Here is a 13,546-nt window from a genome sequence, read left to right on the forward strand (position 1 = left end):
CCAGTGCTAGCTCGTAAGGGGGTATAGCCCCTTTAAGGCCAGTGGTTGCTGGGAATTGTAGTCACATGGGGCTGCTTGCTGCTGTCTATATCAGGGAAAGCTTCTGGCTCAGTGCTGAGGAAAGCGCCTGAGGGGGAATCTCGAGACGTGGACAGGCAGGAGGCCTAGGAACCATGCAGGGAAGGTGGCCTAGTGGGAAAGGGGGGGGCTCCCCATGCAGCTGGCTGAACGCTGGGGGGCTCTGGTGGCTGGGACCCTGGGCTCAGAGTTGCACTGGTTTTGCTTTGAGGCTTTGGACTTTGGATGCAGCGAATGGGCTTTGTTCTGCCTTCCCCAGTGGGAGGCGGTTGGGTTGGAATGGGTGAGGGTGAGGGTGAAAGGCAGTGAGCCGAAGATTTCCCCTGTGCAGAGGGGCCAGCATGCGGCTTAGGTGCCATTTCAGCCCAGCTGCGGGTCTCAGATTTCCCATGTGCCTAAGGGATTCGCATGCCAAATTCCCATGGGAACCAGGTGCCTAAATCCTTTAGGCAGGACTGAAAGATCCCCCCCTTAGTGGAACGTAGGTCTCTGCCCCAGGCGCCTTTCACCCTAAGGTTTCCCTTGTTCAGGGGTTGATGGAGGGGGCGCTGGGGGCAGGAGATCTGCAGTGACAAAGCACCAGGGCTCAGTGTGTTTCAACACTGGGCCAAACTTTCCCCAGACTTTCAGGCTGAGGTTTTTCCAAAGGCGCCTGCGGGATGTGGATTAAGATTCACTGGCTCCCAGACCCTTTAGGCGCTTTGAAAAGCTCAGCCTGGCTGTCCCACCCTCCCCTGCCGCGTGTCTTACACTCCTGAGGGAACTTCTTCGACTCGGTCGTTGCTGTCCCTTGATGTGTCACATCGCACTGGTAGGTGTCGCCCTGCCGGGGCCTGGCAGGGATGATCAGCAGGCTGCTCTGGGCGAAGCGCCCGTTGCTCACTGTCACCTCTGGGAAAGTTGTGACCCCCTGGGTCACTTTGCCCGAATTCCACTTGATCTCCACTGGTGATGGGAAATAACCCGTTACAAGGCAGGCCAAGCTTGTGTCCGGGGGAGCATTGTCAGTCTTGGTGCAGCAGGGAACCAGGGGGAAGACGGAGGGGGCTGTGGGGTTCCCTGAAAAAATAAAGAGAATACAAGAGAAACCATCAAAAAGGGGGAAGAGGACTCAGGTTCTGTTCCCAGCTGCTGTGGGACCTTGGGCCTGTCACTGACCTTCTCTCTGCCTTTAACTTCCCATTGTGCAGTGGTGTCCTAGCGACGGGCGAAAAACATGAGAAATGGGATTCTGACCTCGGCCGTTCCAGTGTAAACCTGGAGCAACTGCACTGGAATAGCTCTGCTTTGTGCGAGTGATGCTGAGTGGAGACTCTGGTCCTTTGCAAGGTTGAAATATTCCCCAAGCACCTCACAACCTGAGTCCAGCCCATCTCAGCTCTCCGGTGTGAAGTGAGAATCATTACCCTCATTGAACAGATGGGGAAACTGAGACATGGAGAGGTGACGTGGCTTCCCCAAGGTGACAGAGGGAGTCTGTGGGAGATCTGGGAATTGAAGCCAGTTCCCCGAGTCCCTTCCTGTATTTTATAACTAGGGCCCTACCAAATTCACAGTCCATTTTGCTCAATTTCATGGGCATAGGATTTTAAAAATCATCATTTTCATGATTTCAGCAATTTAAATCTGAAATTTCATGGTGTTGTCATTGTAGGGGTCTTGACTCAAAAAGGAGTTGGGTGTGTGTGTGTGTCACAAGGTTATTGTGGGGGGGTTGCGGTGCTGCTACCCTGACTTCTTTGCAGTTGCTGACGGTGGTGCTGCGGTCAGAGCTGTGCAGCTGGAGAGCGGTGGCTGTTGCCAGGAGCCCTGCTCTGAAGGCAGCGCCGCTGCCAGCAGCAGCACAGACGTAAGAGTGGCCTGGTGTGGCATTGCACCTGTGTACCTGGCCAACCGTCGCCGCCCTCCGGCCACCCAGCTCTGAAGGGAGCACAGACATAAGGGTGGCCTGGAATGGCACTGCACCTGTGCACCTGGCCAACCATCGCTGCCCTCCGGCCGCCCAGCTCTGAAGGCAGCACAGACATAAGGGTGGCCTGGAATGGCACTGCACCTGTGCACCTGGCCAACCGTCGTTGCCCTCCGGCCACCCAGCTCTGAAGGCAGCTCTGAAGTCAGGTTGGCAATACCATAACCGGACCCGCCGACAGTAATTCCAGGGCAGAACAGTCAATGGGCCCCTAGAAGGAGATGGCTGAGGTTCACGCCACGCACACACAAGCCGTGCCCACATAGACATGGTCCGGCGCACTCTTCCAGCATGGCCAGGGCTTCCACACACTCGCCTGGCTGCTGTCGCTGCCGCCGGTACCACCCCGCATGTGCCCGGGAGCCCTGCGGCCCACCCGGTGATTTAAAAGGGCCCGGGGCTTCGGGGACGGGGACCTGCATATGAAAGTTCAGTTAATAAAGTGAAGTGATAGTTCCACACCACCAGCCTCCATGGGCAGCAGGGAGCCATTTGGGGAGGTATTTTAAGAGGGCACGTGAGGGGCATGGAGCAGGAACGCTCCCCAGCAGCAGGGGTAGGCAGGTGACTAGCAGCTAGTGGCTGGGGGGAGCTGCACTGGGCAGCTGTGGGAGGCAGCAGCTCGGGGCGGGTAACCTGGGGCTGGGCAGTCTCTATTTGCCGCCATTTTGCCTTCCTGGGCCATCCCGGCCTTGTTGCTGGCAGAGAACGGCCAGCCGCGTCTCAGGGCTGCACCCACCAACCCCCTTCCCGTTTGGGAATGACTCAGGTAACCGTTTCCCACCTGACAAAGGACACTTTGCTGCAGGTCAAATGCATGGGAAAATATCCCAAACCTGAGGCGATTTTAATTGACATAGATGAATTAGAGAGAAATGGGGCACAATCTGAGGTGGAGACGAGAGAAAGGGTCACTGACATGAGAGGAAAGGAGAGAAACCGGCCTGGATTTTATACCCATCAGTGACAATCAGGGAGAAATGGAGGAGAATTTTCTGCCTCTTGGAGAAAGAAGTGGGCAAATAGGGGATTTCATTACCTCTCCCCTCCCGCTAGCACCAGCTTGGCTGCCCCTGGGCGTCCCTGGCTGCACAGAAATAGTTCAACCCCCCCACCATTTCACACTGTCTTTCCCCTCCCCTCGTCCCTTTCTGATCCCTCGCCCCCAGGCTCTGCCCTCGCTCTGTGCTGCCCCGGGGCAGAGCCTGCCCCAGCCAAAGGCAGCGTGAGGGCAGTAGCTCCATCACTGTCCCGGCCCCACCCAGGTGTGTTCCCGCACGGGAGCAGATCCACAGGGGCTGCAAGACCTGCAGCTCCCGGGGCCTTTGTGCAGTGCCTCTTTCCTGCCCGTCCAGCGCTGGCCCTGGGTCTCTCCAGCACCTAGTACCTGCGGGTTGGGCCGGGGGCGGCAGAGCCTGGGGCTGGGTCCAGCCGGAGAAACCCTCCTGGGCTGGGCACACAAAGACCGTTCAGCCTGGGTTCCCAGCTCTCCTCGGAGGCTACAGAGCTCTGCCCCGTGACTCTGTTCATTGTGTTTCCTGCTTCCCGCCTTCCTGCCAGTAGTCTCCCACCGGACCCTCTGCTGATCCCTCAGCCCCTTCCTGGCTCCTTTGGCGCTGACCTGAGCCAGGGCTCCCGGCCACTGCTACTGCAACAGGGCCAGCGTCCCGGGCCCTTTCAAATCATCCGGGCCCCTTGGCAATTGCTCCCTTCACCTCCCATGTCAGCAGGCCTGATCGCAACCCCCTAAAATAACCGTGTGACCCCCCCTGCAACTACCTTTTGGGCCAGGACCCCCAATTTGAGAAACACTGGTCTCCTCTTTGAAGTCTGTATAGTACACGATAAAAGCACACAAAAGACCAGATTTCATGGGGGAAGACCAGATTTCATGGTCCATGACATGGTTTTCATGGCCATGAATTCGGTAGGGGCTTATTGATGACAAGACCGTTTGTTAAAGCTAGGGAAGAGCCCTCCGTGATCCATGGATGGATGAGATAACCCAACACGCGCCCTTTCTCCTCTGGTCCCTGCCCTTCTGTGCAAACAGAGCTTTCAAACTATACACCTCGGCCTCTGGCCTCTTCAATCCACCTCTCTGGGACACTGACAGGTCCAGGGGAAATTTCACAGCTTTACAATACTTTGGGGGTTGCAGTCCTGATTTCTGGACTGTAGTGAACTCTCCAGGACTCACAGTCCTTAAAGCCAGCTTTGGCCTCTCTTTCTAACTGCTCTGCTCGACCAGAAGGTGGGGGCTTGGGCCAGGAACCGCCGGGGGACACGCCGATCACAGCGATCCCTTCTTGTGCCCTGAAACTCCACCAATTGATCAGTTCTAAACACATCAAATTGCAGTGGACATTCCACCGCCAGTCACGGTGCGAGGAACCACCCAGCTACTTCTCACCACCGTCACAGGAGCAAGGCCGAGAAGAGACCCTTTGTATAACAACAACAAACTGCCAGGAGACGTTAAAAGAAAGAAAAGGTGGCTACAGGGAAGAGAAGAAAGTTTTGTACAAGTATATTCATCCTCTCTCTCTCTCTCTCTCTCTCTCTCTCTCTCTCTCTGTCTCTCATATCTACACAAGGCTCTCCCCTGTATCTGGATACCCTGTAAATACATTCAGAATATCATCCTGCCTTCCAAGCCCAATATTTTTAACATTCCTGCCAGACCCTTTATTGCAAGCTCCTGAGATGTTTGGAAGAAGTCAGGGAGTGATTAGTCAGGAGAGTCAATGAGAAGTTGAACTGATGCTGATGTCAATGAAGCTGTGACAATTTACAGGTTCTGCCCTTCGGTTTCCATTGAAGTAATAGGAATTGGTACTTCACCTCCCCCACCCGGGGGCCTGGGCAACTTTGGTACACTGGCCTTCCACCACAGATGCTTATTCACCTCCCCAAACCTCAGACATTTCTTGAACCAAAGCAGATCATCACGAACCTTCTCAAATGCTCACTGAACTTATTCGTTTCTGACTCTGCAGCAACATGCCTCGATTTTGAGTACTTCTCTGGCAGCCGTTACCATTGCACCTGGGCACCTCACACACTTTCCTGTCTTTAAGCTCTCACATGCCCCATTGAGGTAGGAGGAATAGCATCATCCTCATTTACAGATGGGGAACTGAGTCATAGGTCAGGTAAGTGGTGTGCCCAAGGTCAGGCAGGAAATGTTGGAATTGAATCCAGGTCACTAAGCATGGATCACCCTTCCACACCAGGGTTTTCCCTGCACATCCTGTTCCTGTGAGCTCTCCCCAGCCTATTTCTGCAGAAAAGTTAAAGGCATATTTCTGGAGAAGAACCTGAACACTCAGGGTCTTAATATAAAATAATCCTTTTTCTGCCTCTCACTCGTTACAGTCTCCCAGCTCTGTTACCTACCAGCAGACCCATCGGACCATTACAACATGTGCATCTCAGCTACGTCTCACCTGGTGGAATCCAAACACGAGTAAGCCTCTACTGAGTGGGGTGACTGAATCCAGTTGCACCAAAGAGCTGGTCTTACCTTGCAAAGGCACGGTTGTATGTCACACCCATCTCTTTTAATTGTGCTTCATCACTGGCATACCCATGTGATAATTCTAGCAGTCTCCATTTTCTTGCTATTGAGCAGAGTAGAAATTGCAGCCTGGATTCATTGGCCAGTGGCTAAGCCTGTCCATGAGGGGACTGGCCAATGGCTAAGCCTGTTAGTCAGAAGACAGGAGAAGATCACTCCTCAATCTTTCTTGCTTCTGTTGCTCAAGTTAAGGTGAGTTATTCACCTTCTGGAGTGAATTGAGCTGGAAAAATAACAATATAAGACCCATTCCCCTAGAATCCCAGCCAGGGACTGCTGTGAGGTGCTTGGAAACAATTTCATGGCTGCCTTTGTACTTCTGAAATCCAGAGGAGAACAGAATGGGAATTTCTTGGCATGTTTGGTCGGGAGATCCAGAACTCTCTTTAGGGAGAAAGACTTGAGAAAACAAGAAAACATTCGGAGAAGCATCCGCATTTTTCTTGGGCAGGGTTTTGTTGCGATAATTGGGCCTACAAAGTTATCCTAATTGTGCGCTCGACTGTGAAAAGTGAGCGTATGTTCGTAAGAGGGCACAGTAACCTATAACAACAAGTGTGGACGGGAAAAGGCATGAAAGGGAGACAGACTGAATTAGTCCAAGCTGAAAACCCACTGATATAACTCAAGGACTGTGAGGATCATGCCTGTAAACGAGAATAGTGTGAGACAAAAATCAATGAACCAAAATGGGTATGTTGGGAATTAGGCCTAATTAGTGGACAATATAATGAGGGGCTGGGCTATTCTGCCTAACACTTTCTTTTGGAGTCCCTAAACCTAATCCTGAGAGATGTCCTGACCAGAGTGGACCAGAGAGAGGGACCCAGCTGGTACCACCACCTCCACTGGCTCCGGTTGAATTCCAGACACTACCTGGGATGTGAGACTTTGTCTCCCCCTGCCCCCATAATGAGTTAATTTCCTTTTCTGCCTTCTTTTCTCTCTCTTTCTCCTTCTGTCTGATAAAAGTCTGGCTTACCTGGCCACGACTGCACATTCTGCAAAACTGTCATCAGACCAGAGCAGGGCCAAGTGAAAGCAAGGCCCTAAACACCCTACGCTGGTACGAGGTTGCCATAGCTCGGAGCGGCTGGTAAGATCGGGTGCTATGCCCGTGTTTCGCCATCAGTGAGGTTGCAAGTGAAAGTCAACCCCAGAGACAGAAGCTGCATTTTCTATCTTTGCTGGTCATTTCCCTTCCGTTTTATGTGTGTTTGCTTTGTCTTCTAGGAAACAGGATCAGATTTTAACAACAACAGCGACAGCGACAGCCCCAGCCCATCTCAACTAATTTCGTCTCTTTTCCTCGAAAGAACAGTTTTTACTATCTCTGATACCATCTAAAGAGACCATCAAACAAGGGCTTTTTTCCTCCTAAAATCTGTCTGGATGAAGGGGAACGAGGGATGTTGTTAAAATGAAAGCTGGATTTAACACATTACATTTCACAGGCTTTACCTGGTTTTCTTCTTTTCTGTATTTTTCATAAAAGATTAAAAAGGGTTTTTAATGGTGCATTTACCATGGTACTAAACAAGCTGAGGTCTCTGCATACCAAGCCTTGAACCTTGTTTAATCTTGGACCGTGACTGGGTTTATCACGTCTGAGACTGAATGATGCAAAAGATCAGACCAGAGAAAGACATTGTGGTGTTGGCATCAGCTAAGAACCTGAGACAGGTTCTTATCTTATCTTATCCTGCAATGTCAACTCAACATACTGCGTCATGTGTTAGTGTTACTACAGAATTTTAAACCACAGTTGCAGAACTCTGTAGTGCTTTGAAAGGATAATTTCCCACAATCGCATTGTAATTTTAATTTTGCCCATTTAATGTGTCAGCAATTTTACAAGTATTTACCAACTGCTTTGATGTTGTTCATCTCTCTTCTAGTATCATGATACCTATCGGACCAAACGGAGATAAGACCCTAATGTACTGGGTGCAGATATATGGTCTGGAAAACGTGCCTTACGCAGAGAGACTTAGAGAGTCCAGTCTATTTAGCGGACCCTTAGAGAAATTTCAGAGGCAACTGGGTGAAGATCTCTGATCGTAATGGACCCTTTAATCCAGCAGACAAAGGGGTATCAAGATCCAGGCGTGGCAAAAATTCAAAGGAGAAATAAAAGGCAACTTTTTAGCAGTGAGAGGAAGTAATCATTGGAACTGCTTCCCAAGGGAGGTGATGGATTCTCCTTCACTTAGAGTCTTTAAATCAAGATGGGATGTCTCTTCCTAAAGGTAAGTTCCAGTCCAACCACAAGGTATTGGGCACATAGGGTTTTTTACGATAAGAGAGTAGAATAATTTCTTCCACTGCATGAATTACTGGGTAAAGTTCTCTGGGCTGTGCTCTGTAAGAGGTCAGGTTAAATAATCTACTAGTCTCTTCTGGCTTTAAACTCTGTGAGCTGTAAGGGCAAAGAAAACAATTATTTGTTACTGTGAAATGCTTACACGTAATAGGGAGTACCAGGGAGCAATAAGGATCCACAAGAAAGCTCTTGATATGTCAACATAATAAATCTCTTTATTTCAACATGAAAAATATGTACAGGATGAGAAGTATAAACGCCTGGGGAAACAACAAGTTGTGCAATTTGATTACATATATCCATTAACGTGCAACTTCTTATGCCAGCAGAGATTGCATTTTGCATAAAGCAGAGATTACCAGGATAGAAAGAAATAAAAAACTGGCCAAATGTGCATTAAAAATGGAGAGGAAAGAGCATAAACAATAGACAGAAAGTCCAGTTACATTCAGACGATGTCTGAGAATGTTCCACAGGCAGGTGAACAATTACGCAGGTGACAGAATGGAGCAAAGTTTGGAACGGTTCTTCAGGAAAATCGCTTTCCGTGGACTCCTTTGGTTGGAACAATCTTGGGCTGTTGGGTTTATTTCACCTGAAATGGTAAAATTACCATTATGTAGGACACAAGTCACATTCACTGAATTCCAAAGTCTGCCAGCCTATTCATGTTGAGTAATTAGTTATTTTTCTTGCCATCCCATTAATTTCCTCACAGTGCAGTTCTGTTATATTTTATTGTACTCTATTCTGTTCCGGTTCTTATACTACTCAGCCTGAGGTCCAGAATCTGGTTCTAGGACCCTTGCGAGAAGAAGATGACAGAAAAACAGAGGTTGAGATTTTTTCTAGGTGGCTAAGGGATCTGGATACACAGTTCCAAGTCTAAATGACTTCGGGAGATTTGAAAATCTCAGCTGGATGTTTTAAGACCAGTTTTTCATCCAGGCCTCCAAATTTCCACCTCTGCACAAACTCCTGAATTTGCACGTGTCAGATTGGACTTGACCTTGCATACTGAGTTGTTGGACAAAGTTTTTCTTTCAAAATTCCACTTGGGCATCTTTGAACATCCTATTCCTAACCTCTGGAGATCTATGATCCCATCAGTTGCCTGGATGCTGATATATCAATGTCTATGTTGCCTGTCCTATTAGTAATGATTTATGTTATGGTAGCAAGAAAAGGTCTCAACTGAGATCAGAACCCCATTATGTTGGGCACTGTAATAAGAGCCATCTCTGCCCTGAAGAGCCTACAGTCTAAATAGACAGGACAGACACCAGAGGGAGGGGAAAGAGTAGCAGAGAGTGGATGTGATTTGCCCAAGGTCAAAGTAGACCCCAGGAGTCTACGCTTCTAGCCCAGTGACCAAAGGTCAGATTTTTAAAGGGATTTAGGCACCAAAATATCTTTGAAAATCTGGCCCCAAGCCACTACACCATGCTGCCTTCCTAGCCTAGTTGTGGTATCTAAGCACTTCACAAAGATTAGGTTGGACTGGATATTTAAGTGGATACCAAAAATATGCAGAGTTACAGTCAACGTGGATAATAATTTTGAGAGGATATTAAACCACATGCTTCTAGGTTTAAGTTAGTCTCTAACTATTAGAGATCAGGATGAGAGCTCCGTGAGCGACAGAGTCCTGGTCTTCTTTATCAATGAGAAGACCTTCCTTCTTGGCTTTGATGGGAGCTGCAGATTTGCAGCTGATGAGATGAACATGGGTTTTGGCACAAGTGTCATCTGTTCACACTGTTTGCTTACATGTACTTGCACTAAGCAACAGATGCCAATTTAAAGGCCAATTTTTTATTCCTCTGTCTTTAGGCTCCCTTGAAAAGACCAGCCTTGGCCAAAACCAACTACCTCTGTCTCTCTCTAGCCTCAGTTAATCCCTCAGTTACATGGTGGTGCATCTGGAATTTGGCTTTGACAGTGTTTAGCAGAGAAGTCAGCTGGCACCATGTTTAGGACACTGGGTTGGATTCAAGAGTCCTGTCCATGCCAAAAACTCTGTGAGATTTTGAGGAAGTTGCTTTATTGCTCAGTTCTCCATTTGTAAATTGGGGGCAACAATTTTGTCTTCTCTAGAAATAGATGGCAAGCTCTTTGGTGCAAGGGCTGTGGTGTCTCATGTGTGCATGCAGGGCCTATCACAATGAGACTACAGGGACCTAAATAAGAACAACAGTTGATGGCGTTGTCATTGAGGCTGGAATTTTGGATCCCTCTCTTCGCTTTGCCTGCCTGCTGGATTCTCCACCAATTGCAACCAACCTCCTCTCTAATGTACTATTGTGATCTCATTTGGGTCCACTAGGCATCCAACCCAGTGCATCTGCCAGGCTGGGAGTTTGGCGCCTGACTCCTATTAAAAAACAATAGGAATTGGGTTTCTAACTCCCTTAAGCTCCAACCCCAATTTCCAAGCACGTTCCCCTTGATGCATCACAGTCTAGACTAGGGCATTCTCCTCTCCTCCCCCTCCTGCAGCAACAAATCTCCTCTTTACCTTGATCAGTGTCACCGTGGTGCTGTAGAAAAGACTCAGGAGGAAGAGGATGATAAAAGTGGAGGCTGTTGTCCAGAGGTTGTAGAAGTCTTCCTCTTCGGCATCCACGAAGCCATCTAGATAAACTTTGGACAACACACACATACACAGGGTCAGGACCAATTGGTGGTATCATCCGATGGAACCTCTGAGTACTGCTATGAGGGGCACATTGGGAGGGGAATTGGGTTAGGTGGAGTTTCCAGTAGATAGGTTGGAGGTGTTGGTATCAGGGGAGGTCAAGCCATTTCTGTTCCCTCCCAGAACAAGTCATCAGCCAGGTTCAATGGAGGGCTTTCCCCTCCCTGTGGAAGACGTAGAGTTGGATTCTCAGCTGGTGTAAATTGGTATTGCTCCATTGTAGTCAGTGGAGATACAGCCAGTTTACACCAGTTGGGGACCTGGCCCATTGACTCCACTTGGGGAGCTCCCGATCTGATTCAATGGGAGTTGGGAGGTTGGACTTGGCAGCTCAACAGCCTAATCCAATGAAGAAACTCCATGGTCCCAAGGGTGAAGAAAGAGACAAAGAGTGGGATTTCCTACACTGCTCAGGGTCTTTTGAAAGTCTCTCCCCATGCTTTTAAGAGGCTGTTTCTGAAGTGTCTTTGATGGCTAATATTTTAAGAGGTAGAGGGTTTTGTTTGCACTGAATTCAAGGGTGAGGAGTTGGAGTTGGGGAATGGATAGACAGACCAACAGCAGATGAGTGTGTCTGGCGATAGACAGAAAAACTCAAGACTGGACTTTTCAAAACAACCTGAGGGATTTGGATGCCAATTTCCTGGGAATCTTTTATCTTTAATTGAGAATTGGGCATCCAAGCCCCTTTGGCTTCTTTGGAAATCTTTGGCTAAATTATTCCATAAAAAATATAGAATTGAAGCATTGAAAGGTGGAGGAGAGAGAGAGAAGGGGATATTTGTGGACCTACATGTCTATATGCATGTTCTTCTCTGATCACAGAATATTACATATGAATATATTTCTACCTATAAATTGCTCAGGACCTGCTCCCTGCAGGCACGTCTCTGGATGTTCTTGGTTGCAAACTGAAAATGGATGATGTTAATTTCTATGCAGAGGGGATTGTGCAACCTGAAAGCCCTATTCTGAGGGACTAATAAGAGGTATTCAAATGTATCATAGTCCTTGCGCTGGTTGACCCTTCACCAGCATGGTCATTATTCTGACCAACATTTCTACTTTAAAGGCTGTATGCTCGTACTGCAAAGGGAGTATATGGGAGAATGAACAACAGTGAAGAGGAATAGTTGGTGGTAATGACTGAAGAAGACCAAGTCATGAAGGTTTTTGATTCCTGAACTGAGAACCATGGAAAGTAACGATGAATAGACTTCAAAAGTTTTGATGATTCAGATCAGAAGCTTCTCTGAATCTCTTGGGTGAATGGGAAATCTCAGATTTCTGCTCTTTCCTGCTATAGAAATTGGATAAGGGGGAAATGACATGGGATCTTGAATGACTATGGATGGTTGAGATCTGGTTTTACGTTTCATACCAAAGAAGGGACTTGCGTGAATGTAAGTTGTATCCAAGATGCGGTGAGGTGTCTTACTGTGACTTTAGCATGAGTAGTTGTGGGACAACTCTTGTTTTGAAAAGACTCTGCTGAGCCCAGAACTGGGGGTGGAGGAAATGGAGCTATATTGCAAAGTGAACTTTCTGAAAAGGTTGGATTTTCATCTGTCACAGATGCTGATGGGTTCATGGCACTTTTTATTTGAGTTGGCCAGAATTTTTTTTCTTAAATCAGTGTAAAAATTTTAATTTGTTTGGATTGAAAACTGAAATGTTTCGTGTAAAAATGGAACAATTTCAATTTAGAAATGGCACCATGGTGCCTCATCGGAGTTGTCGTTCAGGAGTCTTATTTGTCCATCCTCGTCTAAAGCCCAGGCTCCTTGGTCAGACCACATCTCCCAGCATACTCCACAATCTTGCCTTTTCTCAAGGAGAGGCAGTCCATCCCAGGAGAAGCATGCTTACTGTGCATTATGGGACATGAAATCCAGCTGGGGAGCCTGGCCCAAAGAGGAGAATGGGAGCACCCAAACTACAACTCCCATGAGGCACCAAAGAAGCATTTAAGAGTCGAAATATTCTGGATTTAGAACCTTCCATTTTTGACAAAAAAATAAATCAAAGTTTGCTGTGGAAAGCAGAAACTTTGTGAAAAATATCATTTGACCTGAAACCCTAAATTTCTACCTAAAGCAATTTAGACAGATTTTTTTCAACCATCCCTACTTTTTAAATTTGTATTGGCAGGAAGTAGATAATTAAGACGCCCAACAAGAACTCTTTGTCGCCAGCAGAGAGAACTTCCTTGGGCAAGGCCTTCAGTTCATGTGAGCCTGGCAGGTACTTTTCTATCTAGCCTTCCTTGCCTAGTGTGTGTCTATTTATCTGCCTATCCATTAACCCATTGCAAAATCTGTCTCCATACACACCCCATTAGCCACCTAGCTAAATTCTTATATAATGCGATGATGGTACCTATCGCACTAAGAACTGGTCTGACACTCACTGCATAACAGGCAATATTTTGGGTCACTACTAATCCGGGATGGGATTGGAACCAGTTAATGAAGGAGGAAAAGACCTCATAGCTCATACCCTGATCCTCTTGATCTAGCAAATGTGGCTGGATTAAAGCTGGTGCCCATGAAAGAGGAAAGGCCCCATATCCCATCTCCTGCAGCCCTGAGCCAGCAGCCCCCTGCCCCCTAGGGACTGAATCAGAGCTGGCACCTCCTAGAAGGGAAATGCCCTGTATGCCATTCTCTGACACTCCTGAACCAGCTAATCCCTCTGAAGTGGGGTTGGATCAGAGTCAGTACCCCAGAGCCTGAAGGCCCCATATGCCTTTCCTTTGCACCTTTATTCTCTCTTTTACTAAATACTCTTGTGTTTTGAGATTAATATGAATATTGTAGGCAGTATCTGCAAATCCTTCCCTGGATGCCAGCCTCATGACGCTGCCCACCATTGGGTTGTTAACTTGTGTGAGCAGGG

The 13,546-nt window shown here is 48.0% G+C and overlaps 1 protein-coding gene across 1 annotated transcript in view; it reads right to left on the reverse strand.

Moving 5' to 3' along the window:
• LOC115642209 overlaps positions 1 to 13,546 on the reverse strand; it is a 440,558-nt gene that overhangs the window by 14,811 nt on the left and 412,201 nt on the right. Inside the window, exons 8-10 of the mRNA XM_030545694.1 lie at positions 10,469 to 10,593; positions 2,310 to 2,412; positions 829 to 1,137 (exon numbers count right to left, since the gene is read on the reverse strand). Coding sequence (XP_030401554.1) covers positions 829 to 1,137; positions 2,310 to 2,412; positions 10,469 to 10,593 — 537 coding nt within the window. The remainder of the gene's footprint in view (positions 1 to 828; positions 1,138 to 2,309; positions 2,413 to 10,468; positions 10,594 to 13,546) is intronic.

The sequence above is a fragment of the Gopherus evgoodei genome, unplaced genomic scaffold (assembly GCF_007399415.2).
Source record: "Gopherus evgoodei ecotype Sinaloan lineage unplaced genomic scaffold, rGopEvg1_v1.p scaffold_39_arrow_ctg1, whole genome shotgun sequence".
Classification (NCBI taxonomy): Eukaryota; Metazoa; Chordata; order Testudines; family Testudinidae; genus Gopherus; species Gopherus evgoodei.